Source organism: Corvus moneduloides, chromosome Z, assembly GCF_009650955.1.
Source record: "Corvus moneduloides isolate bCorMon1 chromosome Z, bCorMon1.pri, whole genome shotgun sequence".
NCBI classification, from domain to species: domain Eukaryota; kingdom Metazoa; phylum Chordata; class Aves; order Passeriformes; family Corvidae; genus Corvus; species Corvus moneduloides.
This window is the reverse complement of record NC_045511.1, coordinates 2174760-2191443: the sequence shown is the minus strand read 5'-3', so window position 1 is coordinate 2191443 and position 16684 is coordinate 2174760. Positions and strand designations below refer to the sequence as shown.

General features: G+C 42.7%; 2 protein-coding genes across 3 annotated transcripts; both read left to right on the top strand.

The window, feature by feature from the left end:
• Positions 1-1884: 1884 nt before the first annotated feature.
• On the top strand, positions 1885-10327 carry CENPH (centromere protein H). Of its 2 annotated transcripts, none has more exons than XM_032096065.1 (9): positions 1885-2320; positions 3071-3126; positions 4337-4385; positions 4763-4837; positions 5520-5576; positions 6431-6494; positions 6792-6843; positions 8030-8190; positions 9467-10327. In XM_032096065.1, the coding sequence occupies exons 1-9, from the start codon at positions 2277-2279 to the stop codon at positions 9551-9553; spliced, it is 645 nt and encodes a 214-aa protein (XP_031951956.1). In that variant the 5' UTR covers positions 1885-2276; the 3' UTR covers positions 9554-10327. The 2 variants fall into 2 exon arrangements, with proteins under 2 accessions (XP_031951956.1, XP_031951955.1); XM_032096064.1 differs by lacking the exon at positions 1885-2320 and adding an exon at positions 2765-2976.
• A 110-nt stretch (positions 10328-10437) lies between these two features.
• On the top strand, positions 10438-16112 carry MRPS36 (mitochondrial ribosomal protein S36). The gene is made up of 4 exons (XM_032097240.1): positions 10438-10524; positions 11565-11628; positions 14384-14586; positions 15835-16112. Exons 1-4 carry the CDS (start codon positions 10486-10488, stop codon positions 15850-15852), a joined length of 324 nt encoding a protein of 107 aa, XP_031953131.1. The 5' UTR covers positions 10438-10485; the 3' UTR covers positions 15853-16112.
• The last annotated feature ends 572 nt before the right edge of the window (positions 16113-16684 follow it).

Below are 16684 nucleotides of genomic sequence, written 5' to 3'. Positions count from 1 at the left end.
TGTTTACAGGCTTCTTGTGCCCCCTTATCTCCTTGTCTGTAGCACGTCAATATTTTCCTTGAAATTCAAGAAATTAATTCAGTGGTTAACACGGATGAATACATCTTTCATCACCCCATGTATCACAGCGGTATTATTTTGTCATACTGTTTTCTTGTTTCTGGTATTCAGTGGTTCTTGAATACCATTATAATAAGAATAGACTTGATGTTAGTGAAATTGAAGGACAGGACAGAGTCATAAAGGAATTACATAATCAGAGCAGATTTACCAGGATGTTCTTGAGCCATTTTGCTTACCTTGTGATCAGACTGTTTATACAAATCTGCATGGTTTGTTTTGTTACTCTTCTTCGAAGGAGTTCCTCCCGTGCTATGTTAAAACACTATCTGCAGTACAAGACTGACTGGGAAAACTGTGGTCAGAAGGTTTCTAGAAGTTGCACTGCATTTGTGTAGAGTGATGACGATAAAGTGCATAAATCACAGTCCCTCGTCTCAGGATGGTACTGGAGAGTCAGCCACCTCCTCAAAGCTGAATCCTGTTTTTTGCCCATTTACACATTTGTCAGTGGTTTTCTTACCTTGCCTCATCCAGAAGGCTCGTCACTTGACGAGCTACAGTTATGCTCAGTCTAGAACTAGGATGATATTTTGGTTTTGAAACCAATCTCAAACAAAAAGCTTCAGTTAATGTTTACAATGTGCCACTCCTGTTTTGAGGTGGTTGTACTAGACTTGACAGTATTTCAGCAAACCCTATTGTGACATGGAAATGAAGATGATGAAAATGGAGGTGATTCTGTCTTTCAAATCATTATCTTAACATAATTGTAAAGCTTTTGTGCTTGCCACAGTTTTCTCTGAGCAAATAGTGATTTCCCACTTCAGCTGCTAGCGACAGAACCCAAAACAAATCCAAGGTGGCTGGCACTGTGACCATGGTAGTGAAGATGAGCCCATACCTGGATACTTCACAGGCAAGTGCAAATCTACATCTTAGCTTGCACTTGGCAGGTTTTTGCATGTTATCCAGTACACATGTACAGTGTTCTTCGTGGCTGTCCTGCCAGGAAGACAATGGCAATTAGCATTGTCTACCTTAACAGCATCTATCTTAAATTTGTTTAGTCTGTCAATAATCCTCCGAAGAGGGGTTCAGGATTCCCCACAAGATTTATTGGAACTGTGCTATGTGGCGGGTTTTCAAATCACAGGTGCGGGCCAGTTGATTCATATCTTAATACTGGGAGGGCATGGGGAGCTTCAATCTAGTCACCTGATCTGTATGCAGAGAGTTGCAACAAAACACTTTGAACAACTAAACAGGTTTGAAGGGAACTCCGAGCGAGCAGTGCATGTGTACCGAAGGAGGAAAATGTTAGTGTTTTCCAGTAATGTTTTATGTCCTGTGTCTTGGCTTCCCCGGTTACAGAAGCCATGGGGGCGTAAGCAAGGCCCGAGTTACGGGCCCGAGAGCGGCCCGCCCGCGGCCGCGGCGGCAGCACCGCGCCCCGTCCTACTGCTCTCGGGTGCCCGGCAGGGTCACCCGGGTACGTGCGCGATGGGTCCGGCTCGGCGTGGGGTGAGCGGGGTGTCACCGTGACTCGGGAGGAGGCAGCCGGGCGGCCCTTCGTGTCCTGCTCTGCCCTCCCCTTCCCTTCCCCTCCATGCAGCTTGGCGGGCAGTGCGGAGTACAGCCGCCGGCAGCCCGGTCTTGGCTTGGCGGGGAGGGTGGTGGGTGTGTCCCTGTTTCGCTTTCTCCTGGGACAACCTATTGGTTCCCTCGCTCTCCTCCCCTTCAGCCCTCTTTGGTGCGAAGGGGAGCGCTCGGGAAGCTCCTCAGCTCTGCACGTACGGAGCCGTGCGGTCTTGCCCCGGCTCCGCTCCTCCAGCCCGCCGTCGCTGCCTGCAGCGCTGCCCCTATTCTCCCGTTCCCGCGGCCCGGGGACGCGGCGGTGCAGCTCACACCCACACGCGCCATCCCCTGACCGCCCTTCTCTCGCCCTCCCCTGCAGTCCCGCTGCGTAGCCGATCCCTCAGACAAGAGGAGCGCGCCGCCCATCCCCGAGAATGGGACGGCGGCCGCCCCCGCGATGGGGCTGCGCCCCCGTACCGCCCTGGGGGACATCAGCAACTGCGTGGCTGAGCCGAAAGTGCGGCCAGTCGCCAAGAAGTTGACGTTGGAGGGGGACCAAGGGCAGCCGAGTGTCAAGTACGCCCCCGTCCCGGAGAGGATGGTCGCTAGGAGGCTGCTGAGGTTTTCCGCAAAGGAAAATGTGCCTCCGCCAGCCCCGGAGCCCCAGACAGAACCCTGACAGGTACCGTCTGCGGCCTCCTTGTGCTGTGCACCCCTTTCCCAGCCCAGTGCTCGGCTGCTGCTGCGGCCATGCCTTCCTCTGGTGCCCTGACATAGGGGTCGCGAGCCCCTGCAGTGCCGATGGGCCCTGTTCCACCCGCGGAACCCTCCCTTCCTGCTGTGGGCAGGCAGAGCAGCCCAGCTCCCCCTCTCCAGTGCAGCCGAGACTCAGCTAAAGCTGCACCGCTGCCCGGCAAAGATCATGTGACCAACAGCGATAAGCCACATTCCAGCTGCAAGACCTATTGCTTCTATCTCCGCACGAACACTAGGTCAGAGGGAAGGATTATTGCGCTTTACCTAGTGCCCGCCCACTCCGGTTGTTCCCCTTGCGTGCACTGAGCCAGCGCCCCTGCACCTCCCGCAGGCCGGGCCGGGGGCGCGGCCCTCCCCCGCCGCTGCTCTGCGCAGGCGCGGGGCGCGCGGGCAGCCGGGAGCCGCGCGGTTTGAAGGCGCGGCGATGGCGGCAGTGACTGAGGAGCAGCTGGACCGGGCCCCGGCGCTGGCCGGGGAAATGGAGTCGGCCCTAGCCTCGGCGCTGACTCGGGAGCTGGAGCTGGCTTCGGCCCCGGCGCGGCCCCGGGACGGCGGCGACGTGAGTGTTCTCACTCTGGTCCGGTTAGTGCCGACGGGACGGGACAGGGAGGAGCAGCCCAGGGTGGAATGCAGGGATGCGCAGCCTCTGACCGTTGTCTCTTTACTCCCGCCGCAGCCTGAGGGACCAAATGAAGGAGCAGCTCATGGAGTACAACACTGCCATTCTTGGCGGTAAGTACATCCCTTCTCGCAGTGGGATCTTGCACTAACAAAGAGTGCGACGTGGCATATATATATATATAAAGTCTTTAATTATTTATCAAAAGTGCTTCTTACGATAATGAAATGTTTTTCTTGGCTGTACGTTTTACCACGTTTTCTAGGCAGCTTTTGAGACGTATTTGAATGTTAACGAAGATGCCATATAGTTGTTGCCCACTGTCCTTTCTCTTCTTTTCTGGGTTTGAACTTAAGACTCCTCTGACACGTAGTGATGGTTTTCAGAAGTCTGGTCACTGGGGCTGAAGTCTTGCCAAAAGTCTGCCAAAGTGTTTGGCAGCAATACTGATTTAAGGTGTTTCCATTACCTGAAGAATCACTGGATTATTTGGGTTGAAAAGGACGTTAAAGATATCTGGTTCCAAACCCCCCACCACGCTCAGGGACACCTTCCACTACCAACCTGACAACCTGATCTTGAACACTTCCAGGGATGAGGCATCCACAGCTTCTCTGGGCAGTCTCTGCCAGTGCCTCACCATGCCTCACCACCCCACAGTATATCTAATCTAAGCCTACCCTCTTTCAATTTAAAGCCATTTCCCCTTGTCCTGTCACTACATGCCCTGGCAAAAAGTTCTTCTCCAGCTCTCTCATAAGCTCCATTCACAGAAATGACTCAGTAACGTCACCATGCAACCTTCTCCAAGCTGAACAGCCACTCTCTCAGCCTTTCCTCAAAGGAGAGGTGCTGCAGCCCTCTGATCATCTTCACTGACCTCCTCTGGACCTGCTCTAACAGATCCATGTGCTTCTTATGTCAGGAATCCCAGGCCTGAATGCAGCACAGCAGGTGGGGTCTGCCAAGAGCAGAGTAGAGGGGCAGAATCACCTCCCTCAACCTCCTGGCCACAGTTCTGATACAGCCAGGGTGCAGCTGGGTACATGCTCTTCCACTGAACCATCCATTGGCATGTATAGAGCAATGTCATGAACCAGCTCCAGCTCATCTAAAAAGTGGTGAATTAAAATATTTTAAAGCCTAATTATTTCTCTGATACAGATTGATAGTGTAGTCTCATTAACAGTAAAAGAGATAATAAAGCTTGGAGGTAGAAGTAAGAAATAATCTGTTCACACAAAAAGTGCTGATCCTTTATGCTCTGTAGATTGTCTTTAAAAGTCTCTGCTGTGCTTTTTAAAATGATGTTCTCTTTTGCAGGTCAAGAAAATTTCCCTGATCATGTAATTGAAGAAAAATACATCCAGAGGTATGTCACTGGATAACTTCAAAATTCTCTTGTAGGTATTCCTTCTTAGTGAATTGCTGGATTAACAACCAGTACTTTGGAGAAGTTTGGTGAAAATAATGGAAACTAAGAGAAAATGTGGGGAAAAAATGCTTTATTCATTTTCCTAATGTATTTCTGTATCCGAGATGGCTTTTAAATTTGCAGTCCTTTATGTGATGGCTAGAATTCACTAATATAGTTTCACATAGTAAATTACTCCTAACCCTAATAATTTGTGGCTTACATGAAAAATTCTGACATTAGATATGTAGAAAGCAAGTTAAAATGTGACACTGCTTTTAAACTTCGTTATCTTCACACTCAGGTTGTCTGTCTTACTGCTTTTTGTCTTTCAGTGCCTCACAAGATTTGCAAAGAGAGACAGAGGAAGTAAAAGTCTCTTTCCAGAACAAGGCATTGGCCTTGCAAAGGTAGAATTTTCTTCACCCTTTATTTGGAGATTTCCTCTCTGTGTGTATAGATGCATATATACATAAGCATATATACATAGGTCTAATTAAAATGGGATTTTTAAGTGATATGGGAGCTTAGATTTTAAGTACCATTGAACCCCATAGGAATGCAGATGGATATGCTGTAGAAAACAAAACAAAAAACCCCCCGCCAAAACTAAAAACTTACCAGTTGAAATGTGTGAACCCTAAAGTTACTTCACAGTTATGAAAGTGTGACTGTACAGATCAGAAAGCATATTTCTTGGCAATATTTTCCAAATGCATATGAAAAGGTGAAAGTTGATAATGTTAGGCATCCCATGTTGCATGGCTGTTTATTTGAATTCACACTTTTGCACATCTTCCTTTCTGCAGACTCTGGGATTAATGGTGTCCAAATATGTTGGTCAAGAGGAAAAGGAGTTGTCAGTCTCACAAATAATCATTGATACTTCTTTCTTGTCCTGAGAGTTAAGGCCCATTTTTAAAGAAGTGTGTTATTTAAAAGGTGCTGAATATTGTGTTAATAGAATTTCAATGTGAAAGTGGACAAAAGTGGAATTCTGGAAATTATCTTTTTCTATTACTTATTTAAATCTGCTTCTTTCTGTTTGCTATGAGTTCTCATCAGTCTTATGTTCCTTCTTACACTATGCAGGATCCAGATTATGGATATCCTGAGAAACAAAGTGAATCAAGATGATGAGGAGTCACGGTAAGGTGTTCTTGGGGGTCAGATGGCTAGAAAGGAACAGACTTTGCACAGTTTATTGTGACACATTTCTAGATTGTTTCATTTTACCTCTTACGAAAGCAAGCTTCCTTTTTCTAGACCTGACAGAATGATACACTGTCTACCTTCTGGCTAGAATCAGCATGATCAGACCTCACACACCCACTCTAGATTTACATACGGGCTCTGAATTTACCCACCTTTGATTACAGAGATCATAACTCTTGATTCACTAGTGAGAACTGCTTGTAGCCAAGAGAGCTTTTTGTCTTTAGTGCCTGAATTACCTGCATTTATAATAGCTGAGCAGATTACAGGCTTGTAACAGGGCCTTGCCTCTGCTTTGCTGCCTTTATTAATTAACCATGTAGGAGCAAAACATCTTTGAAAAAGAACTGAAAGCTTAAACATATTTAAAAGTAGCTTTCCACTTCCTACCTAACATTAGCAGGTGGATGCATATGAAATGTAATATGAGAAATTTCATTTCTATCAGAAATACAGCTAAGGGGTTGCATCTCCATGATTTAGGAGCTTAAATTCGTAGCCATTTCCAAATAGCTAGACTTTCTTGATGCCTTCCAAACTCTGTGATTGAAAATGTTGGACAGCCTTAAATGAAATCTTAGGGAAACCGAGAGAAAAGTAAGGGAACTCTTTGGCCTCTTCAATGATACTTAGTATATTAACTGTAAAAAGTGTGCAGACATGTAATATTATTTTTCTGTTACAATAAAGGAGAAATTCTTTGTTTAAATCAAATAAAGTTGAATAAAACATTTATGATATTGACTTTTATCAGTGGTCTTATGGTATGCAACTGTTTCCTTCTTTAGTCTGATCCTGGAAACAATGAAACACATAATATCGCTCAGCCAGGCAATAATTGAACATCAGCAGGTGAGTGGCTGTTGCAGCTTCTGTTGCTGTTGTGCAGGTCAACCAACCTCAGCATGGGCACTTTGAAAGCAACAGGACTGCACAAGTCCTTTGAAGCTAAATATGTGGTGATAAGGGTGAAGTTCCTACTCACCAATAATCTCAAAATTATTGAGAGGATTACTTAAAGTGAGTGTGTAAGTAAGTATGTTGTAGAGTTGCCCTTAGCTGTGGATTGCGCTTTTGTGGATTTGAATTAGCATCTTTCAATATTTTTGGAGACAAGAGTCTGGAAAATACTTTTTTTTCCCCTTTCAGCGAGCACACTCGAAGGAGCAGCAGTTGATTGACATTAAAAGGAAAAGACTCTGTAAGTGTGTTATCTGTATTGACTTTGGTTTGTATTTTAATGTAGAGTTCATATAGTTCATATTTTGAAGTTGTTTTTGTAGCAATATTAATTTACATGGGAAGTAACAAAACTCTCAACACTGTTATAAAACTTGTTAAAAGAGTAGGAAGTACTGTAGAGATGAGCTGGTATGTTCCCTGTTTGGACATGAGACTGACACATTAGAATGAGAAATGCAAGACAACACTCAAAAACAATGTGGCAGCATTTTATTATTTAATATAAGCTCCCCAGAAAGTAACACATTGGTTAGTCATTTAAATTAGCCCTATAGCACCTAAAAGATACTTTTTTGTCATACTGCACATTTATGAGGTGTTTGCAGGATAGGGAGGGGATTTACTTACGAAGTGTATATATATTGGTATTCAGTAGTCTTGTTAGAGTGGGTCAAATTTAGGAGTGAAGTCAATATTCAGACTTCATAAGGTAAATGTGTTCTTTCTTTCATGACCAAGTTTGTCACCAATTTTAACAGCTGTTGTTTGATTCATGCTTAGGGAGTTGTGTATGTGTTGACAGTAATGAACAAACACAATGAAGTAACTGTTCACATGGGAAAAATGAACATACTTCATATCTTTGCAAATAAAGGAAGGAGTGCTCTGCCAGCATTCTTTCAACATATGAACTGTCCCTAAACACTTTTAATCAGTCTAGTTTTTAGCCTGGTTTCCTATAAAAATAGTAAAATTCACTGGTCATGTCCATATGCTTGTTGTATGACTTTGGAATTTGGTTTCAATGAAATCTGAAAAAGGAGTAAGGGTCTTAAAAAGGTATACAAAAGACCTATACAAGTTGTGGCACTTGAAGACACTTGAAAGGGTATAGGACTGATGTGCAAATTAATGGTCCCTGTCTGAGGGAAATGCAGACAGCATACAATGTACTTCCTGTTTTGCTGTTGGCCAGGGAGCCAATTGTTGTAGTTTGATACCAGGTAGCCACTTTCATGTGTTTCATGTGTTGCCTCTTTCATGAAATTAATATCTTGAGGTATATTGGAGGGAAGGAGTGGAGGGTAAAGTTAAGGTTTTTGCAGTGGAAGTGCTTTAGGTGGCTGTGAGGAAAAAAGAATATCTTCAGTTCTACTGTTCACCTAACTACTTCTTAATGCTTCATTTTCCTAATAATGTAACAGCACTAAAAAAAGATATAGGACAGAAACTACAGCAAATTCAGAACATGATGAAAAGGGAAAGGGAGAAACAAGCAGCTGTGAATGCCACTGCAAAACAGAAGTTGTTTGATAAATTAGAACAAGAAAGACAGACAACTACAGTAATTCAAAACGTGTTCCAGGTAATGTTTTATGGCTTTTAGAACCAAGTTTACAATTTTTCATTGCACTCAAGATAACATACTGTATGGCAAATGTAACTTACACAAACTGTGTAACTTTTGTGTTTCGAAAACTGTTTTCTAAAACCTTTAACAGTGGTAATGGAAAAACTGTGTATGGAAGGAAGACTTCTATTGCTTTAAAGGCTAAAAGCCTGAAATTGTCACGAGCATCTTTGCATTATTTTTTTTGCAGGGTTTAGAGACAGTCTATCAATCTGTCTTTGTTTCCTTGAAGGTACAAAGATAATGCACTTTTTTGAACGTCTGTCACAGCAATGGCTGTATTTCCTTCTACTCTTCATTGCCTCTGCGCCCTACCAAATCAGTTCCCCCATCTCATGGTTAGAAAAAATAAGTAGGTGTTAATCCCATGTTACCAGTGACCCTCCATCTGCCCCTTCTGACCACATGCCTTCTCTGTGTCATCCCCTGCAGCCCTGTGAAAGCCCTGGCCTGCAGCCACAGCCAGTCTCCAGATCCTTTCAGCAGTGTAGCCTTTGCCCTTTTGGTTATCCATGTGTCAAGGGCTGCCAACTAATCTGTACATGCAGCCAGTTGACTGGCAGGTCACCTGGAGTGTGAAGTCATGCAAAGTGAGGAAGAAAACCTCATGGTTTTGGGTTAGGGTGGAAGGGTCTCAGGCTGCATAAGAATGTCAAGGACAGAAAGAGTATTCTGTCTTTTTGCATTGCATCCTGTGGCTGCTACTGGTTTGCATTGATTACATTGTTACAGCTCAAATTGAGAACGAGAAATCTAACGTTTTACTGGGTTTTAGAATAGGGTCTAAAACAATCTCCTGGTTTTGTATTCCTGAAATTTTCTGAGCCCTTAGTAGAGAAGATCCTTTTTGGTTAAATTTAAATTCCCGTTTTCAATCCAGAATGGCAGGGTGAGAATGTTAACTGTGTTATTTTGTATTTGAGGCAAACTTTATTTCGCATTGTTAAAAACTTTCTCTAGGTTTCTGCATTTAAAATAGGGGTAGTATGCAGGCCCCTCTAGGAAATCAAAAAGCATAGATTTGGGGGTTTTTTTGCCTGTGTATCAACGATAGGATCCAAACCAGTACTTCCTCTTCTCCTTTTTCCCCCCATCCTGCCTACTTCAAACATTTGTGAATTTCAAGGGCTTTCAAATTAATAATTAAAAAGCAGACTTTCTTTGAGATATTTTACTAGGAATTGTCCTTTTTAAGGGCTTGTTTTAACCTGTAAATCTTTCTCATTTATAGAGTATCATAATTGGAAGTGGAGTTAACTGGGCAGAAGATCCATCTTTAAAGACAATTGTTCTACAGCTTGAGAAAAATGTCTCCTGAGACAGAAGATATGGTGTTTATTTTATACATTTTATGCATTTTCACTAAACTTGATAGGTTATACATTTCTCAAAGATACAGTTCAAGAATTTCTGAAAAGATGTTGTTCTGTCTGGAGAATCAGAGTGTGCCAAGCAGTTCTTTGAAATCGTAAACAATGGTCGTGCAGCTGATAAGATGAAACTACCTGAAGACTCACTTCTCAAACTGTCCTGTCTCAAGCACTCATTTTCCTCTGAAAGGCAACAGTAACGCAAGGAAGTTTCAAGGTTTTATGTAGAAGTGGACTTAAAACTGAGGCTCTGCTGTACCCCTTTCCTGGTGACCAGCAGGCCGTAGAGCTTAGGGCGGATGCATGACCTTGCTCTGTCCCAGTGGAAAGCTCAAGCTGGAAAATATTTAGCAAGTCTGGAGTTGGGATTATTTCTGTTGTTAAGACATTATGTATTATTTCAAACAGCAGAAATTTTATGCTCTTGTTAGCAGCGACTCTTGTCTGCAGATGCAACTTCGTACTGTTGACTGTGCAGCAAGCAGTATTTTGCTTACATGTCTTTACTAGCATTTGCGCTTTTTTTAACTGGTGATGTTTGGTGTTTGAAGGAAATTGAGTCGGGGTGGTAGAAATCACTATGTTCCAGGAATGTGTAGTGTCCTTTTTTATCTTGGTGTGTATCTTCACTTTTAACTTGGCAAGTGATCCCAAGCTATTTTTTTAAAGTGAGTTCCTTGATCTAATAATAAGAATAAAGCGTTGATTTTCCTAAAAATGTTTTATTTGGTTTGGAGGCTTTTTTAAACTTACGGTAAAGCGGTTTTTTGGCGGGCCGGGCCAGAGTTCCGGGTCCCCCCCCACGGCGGGCGTTCGTGGCTGTGGGCGGGGCCTCGCTCTCTGTGGGCGGGGCCCGGAGGTGCCACTCAGACTCATCACCATGGGCAGCAAGATGGCGGCTGCCACCAGGGCGGTGCAGGTAAGGGCGGCCCCGGGACAGCGGTGTCTGAGGCAGCCGGGGCTCTGACTCGGGCGGCGGGGCTCGCTTGTCCTGCTGTCGCCGTCGAGCAGCAGGCCTGAGGCGGCCGCGGCTTGGGGACACGCCCCCGGGGCGGCCGGTGTCCTTGGGGAGAGCCGTGCAGTGGCGCGCGAGCGGTGTCGCAGCTGCCTGGTGCTGTGATAGCAGGGGGTGCGGAGCTGGCTGGCAGCTCCTTCCTAAACTGTGTCTCTCCAGGGTGAAAGTGCTTTGTACAGGCAGAGCACAGCTCGCGATTCCGTGTGCTAAAGCGCTGTGGAACTATGGGGTGGTTTGGATTGGAAGGGGCCTTAAAGGTCACCTCGTTACAACCGCCCCTGCCGTGGGCAGGAGCACCTTCACTATACCAGGTTGCTCAAAGCCCCGTCCAACCTGGCCTTAGACACTTCCACAAATGGGGCAGCCACAGATTCTCTAGACAACCTGTGCCAATGCTTCACCACTCTCAAAGTAAAGATTTTCTTCCTAATCTTCGTAATCTTTCTAATCCAAACCTGCCCTCTTTGGGTTGTAAGGTGTCCTCAGAGCCTTCGTCAGGTTGAGCAATCCCAGCTCTTTCAGCCTGTCCTGACAGGAGTAGTGCTTCAGCCCTCTGATCATCTTTATGGCCCTGCTCTGGACTCACGCTAGTACGTCCATGGTTTTTTTGCTTTGGGGACTCCAGAGCCGGACACAGCACTCTGGGTGGGTTCTCACCAGAGCACATTGTATTGTGATTGCATTCATGCAATGGCAGTGGCTGTTACTGCACATACACACTGATGAGAAAAGGAAGACAAAGCCTGTCCCTGCTCTGGACATCAGGGTGCAGGCCTGCTTCTTAAAGTAAAATTCTTCTTGGGGTAAACTTAGAACTTCAAGAAGTAGTAAGTGTATCAGAGTAGTGGTGCAGAGAGCAGCAGTTGTTTGATACATTGTACATTCCATTTTATTATTGCAAGGTAACCTGTGTCTGTTTCTCTTGCTAACTGGTCTCGTTCTAGGTAGTCAAGCCACATACTCCATTAATTAAATTCCCAGACAGAAAAAGTGGTCCCAGACCTAAAAGTAAGTATTTTGTGTATGGATACAGCTTGTACCACATTTCTTTACATGGACTGTTTTACTGAAGAACCAGCACCTAATTTCTCTATTTCAGCTATACAGCTGAACTGAGTTGGAACAGGTTTTTGAAACATGCTTGATTTAGTTTACCGGCAACTGTTAGACTTTGTGTACAACTTCTTTTCTGTACAACTGTGTGGAGACACATAATGCATGCACATGTTTAATTTTTGCTCAAGAAAGGTTCACAAAGATTTCCAGTGTTGTTTTTCTACTTTTATATAAAGCCACATTTTCCCAAATACTAATATTTACTGAAATGAATGTGCCCAAGTCAGTTTGAAGCACCTTTAGGTATTCAATGATATTTGCATAAATTATGTTGCATTTTCCTCATTTTTTCTTAGTTGAAGCATGTCATGTATTTTCTGCTGTATTTTCAAAACATTATTATAGCTGGGAGAGACAGCCCTCTGTACATTTTAAGAAGTATTTTCTTGTATTACTAATTAATGCAGAGGAAAAAAAAATCATTGCAATCTTTTACGTTAACTTTTATAACTACACTAGTATTTATGGTATTCCCAATACTATTATATTTAAACCACAGATTTATATTAGCAATATGTTGGTTTAGAAGTCCTTTTGCATCAAAAAGCATCTGAAAGAAAAGTAGGAATTGTCTTTAAAAGCTCTGTTATTCTTACTTCTTTAGAAATTATACTGTGGCATGTTATTTGCCACAGTATTATCAAGCTTGCAATTAACTTTAAGTTTAGTTTAACATTCGAAAGCCTCTACAATGCACATAAATCCCTCTTCTGACTTACCTGTGAACTCTTCAGGAACTATTTTCTGCAATAACTTTCTGTCAAAATCCTGTACATTTTGCACAGTTCAGCCAATTGCTGAATCACCTCTCATGCCAGTGAACTACTTTCTCATAAGCTTGACAATCTATTTCTTACCTCTTGTTTATCTCTGTGTCAGAAGATTTTTGTGACTGTATCTTTTAAGTATGTTAGACTTTTCTACCTTAATCAGGATCTGTCATCTCGTTAGTAAGCTGCAACCTACTCTGTCTTGCTTGAATGCTGTAGCAAAAACTGCATTTAACTGTACCACATTGTTACTTCCATAGAGCTAACTGGCTCCTCAGAGCAACTAGGAATGTGAAAGGCCAGCCAGATTCTACTGGGCCTTTTACTACTGCAACATCATGGTCTCAAACAGTGAAGGGAGAGATGTAGTAGAGACTGTATCAGAACTAAAGCAGCAGCAGTAAAACTTCTGATTACTGTACTTCTGATGGTTTTAATTAGCTAATGAGTCTACTCCAACTACACTTCAGACTAACACATAGAGGAAAATAGCAGAGGAAAATCCTTAACAAATCTCCGTACTTTTTTGTGGTAGATGAAACAAACTTCGAGAAACTGCTTTTTTTTTCATATGTAAGGTGTGTTATTTCTTGGAACAAAAATACTTTTTCCCCTGTTCAGAATATGCTGCTTCTGATGAGCTCACTTCTGCCTTGCTCTGTTTGGAATCTTCCATCATTTCTGAACCACCTTGGGACTTCCAGACCCAGTCTTATGACTGACAGCTTCTGAATATGCCTCTCAATGGTGGCTTGGTCACAATGCTGCAGCTGTTTGGTGTCCCAATCCTGCAACTGCCTCAGACTCATTAAGGCTTAAAGTCCCTCCTCTCCTTTGTGGTCATTGGTTTTGTTGGAGCCAGGAAGGACAAAGGAAGGCGAAACGGTGGTGGTTTAGCTGCTCACATGCTTTGGTACATGCAGTCTTCATGCTGCTTATTTTATGGGTGTATAGAGCCTCTGTCCAGCTGTTAGATGTTCCACTTGTCTTGCTCATTTTTCTGGAGCACTGGGAGGGACTTCTGTGAAGCATTCTGCTTTGTCAGGTGTTTCACCCTTACATATATAGAGGACTGAGTGCTAAAATGAACATATTGCTGTGGTCTTTGTCCTGCCCAGTGGGGTAATTGCATATTTCCATTGTAAAATCCACCCTGGTGGGACAGACCTAAGGTTCGGAATGCTGACTGTGACAACACTGCCTTTTTGTCATCTCTTCTATCTGCACAATCAAGGCAACTTCTCTAATGTGAATTCCTGAAGCTTAGCTCCTGATCCTCACCTGTGAGGAACTTCATGCACTTCTCAGTCTCTGCATTTCATTAACATTGGCTGTTGATGCCTGATACTTGTTGGTCATTCTGCATATCATTAACAAAATGTGATAGGATGCCATTTTGTAGTATTAAAAATGGGTACAGCACTGCATTGCATGTTGTGGTCTGTTGTGATTGTGACCTTTATCCTTCTGTAAGCCTCTAGATCTTTTTCATTTGTCTCTCTTTACAGTTGCAGTAAACAAAAAGCATCATCTCAGTTAGTTTTCTACATAATTGCCCACACACAAACATTTACATAACTTTATGCTTTTTCTCCAAGTACAGCTTCCCAGTGAAAGAGCCATTGTTAGGGTATATGCTGATACATCTTCTGTTTCCACATCAGTGTTTCTGCCATTCAAACTACTGTCAGAATTTTTAGACTCTGCACTTGATACATTTAACAACAAAAAAAGCAGGTTATGAAAAGTAGACTTAACTCTTTTAGGTACTTGTTATAACAAATAAGATTTTTAAGCAATGGTAAGTTTTATTGGCTGTTTGTTAATTTTACAGTCTATTAATATTTCTGTAAATGGTTTTGAAATCTGGTTTTCAGTACAGGAATCTCTACAAGCAAGTGTGCCATCTCTCCATGCTTCAAAAGCAATGGAATCCGTAGGAGGCGTATCACCGGCCTTTCAAAATATATCACCCATTAGTAGAGTACAAGGTACACCAGACACTTCTGAATTAACAAGAACCTTACCTCAGAAATACAGGAGGAGACAAATGTCAGATGAAGAGATTGAATACATTCAAGTAAGTTTTCTTCTTTAGCTTATTTCTACACCTTCTTGTACGGTATTACATAGTAATTCTTTTTAAGTGTGTGCCCTGGGCTTTCATGGTTTTCATATGCAATACCCAAGGTACCAATTCTTAATACAGAAGGTAGCCAACTCTCACTGGTTAGCAGCTTGTGGTACCACAGAGTAGAGAGATTTGGACTTAGAACAGATGTGCAGGTAAGCTGGTGATAGTCACAGCCTGCATTAATTGCCACCACTATCTGTTTTATAACAGCTGTTTAATGTGTAATTTGACTGTGCTGGACAGGAGCATGAAAGTCTGTTCTTAGACCAGGAAAGGTTATTACCAGGTCATTGAAGTCCAAAATATTGCTCAAATTAGTTTTGTAAGTTATTTATTAATAAATTAACTCTTGTATTTCTAGTAGTGGAAACATTTTATTAAATTTGATATAAGTATTTTCTTCAGTACTTGCAAATACAACACTGTACATGAAAAGCAAGAAAAACCTGCTTCTGTTCTGTAACAATTCTCAGTTGTAAAAACTGATGATTCACAAGGGAGAATGCACAAAATGCAAGGAATCTGTGAGGTGATTTTGAGTTTGAAATGAAAATATGCTTGCAAAGCTTTGTTAAACGGTAAGGATATGTATAGCATAACCATGTTAGTATAGGAAATAATTTTTCCTTCATGTATGTAAGTATGCCGCATCTATATAGTAGAAACAAAATCAGTTATTTCCCATAGTAATACACTTCTTCACTTTTTGCATAAGTTTGCTTAACAGTGAGGTAAGTTGTAAAATAATTTTGTTGGGAAAATAATGAACTGAATACCTTTCTGATTTCTCATAAAGATTGTAATGACTCTGTTTGGCTTTGTTTTTACTTTGCACTTTGGAATGTGGGCAGTAAAAGTAATTTTAAAACTTGTGTTTCCTGTCATTGTGTTTGTCGGACATTTTTAAGGTTAAGAGTCAGGTTTCTTCAGAGAAAGAGACATGGAAGCAGCTGTAACTGTAGGTTGCATGTGTTGATTTTTTTGTATTCTCCCTTAAAAAATGTAGCCGTTACTGGTAGATGCTGGTATTTGACACTCTGTGCCTGTTCTTAGACAGATAAAAAAGTCAATATTTAAATCAGAAATTAAAACTAGAACTATGTCTCTTAGTCCTTAACAGTGCAAAAGAGAATTTGATCTCAGTTTTACATTCCATTAGTGGAATATATTTAACTGTATGCTTTTCTTTTACAGCGTGGAGGTCCAGAATAAGTGTAGAAGATAGTTTGTTAGCCACTGCTGAAGAATGAGGTATTATATTCACAAAAAAGGTGTTTCCTTAATATTAAAGATTATTGTATACTAATAGCTTTAATAAAATCCCATATGATGGATGAGAAGATTGACACAACACACAAGATACTGATTTGTGACTGAGAAGGATTTTATGTTGATGGCTAATAGCAACTGAATATATATAATGTCTGCACAATTAAAATATTTTTCTAATTAGCCATTTGAAAAGTCAACAATCTAACAGAGTAATTTTGTTTTTCTACTGATTGAGATCACAAAATCACAGAATGGGTCAGGTTGGAAGGAGCCACAGTGGGTCATCTTGTCTGACCTTCCTACTCAAGCAGGATCATCCTAGAGCCCATGGCACAGGATTGTGTCCAAATGGTGCTTGAATATTTTCAGTGAGGAAGATTCCACAACCTCTCTGGTCAGTCTGTTCCAGTGCACGGTCACCTGCACAGTAAAGTTCTTCCTGGTGTTCAGGTGGAACTTCCTGTGCATCAGTTTCTGCCCATTGCCTCTTGTTCTGTTTCTGTTGCTCAGCACCACCGAGGAGAGCCTGGTCCGTCTTGGCAATTTCCCTTCAGGTACTGATGGATGTTGATGAGGTCCCCTCTCAGTTGTATCTCTTTGAGGCTCAACAGGCCCAGCTCCCTCAGCCTTTCCTCATAAGAGATGCTCCAGACCCCTCATCACCTTTGTAGCCTCCACTGGACCCGCTCAGGAGTTCCGTGTCTCTCTTGTCCTGAGGAGCCCAGAACTGGACACAGCTCTCCAGGTGAGGCCTCACCAGGGCTGAGTACAG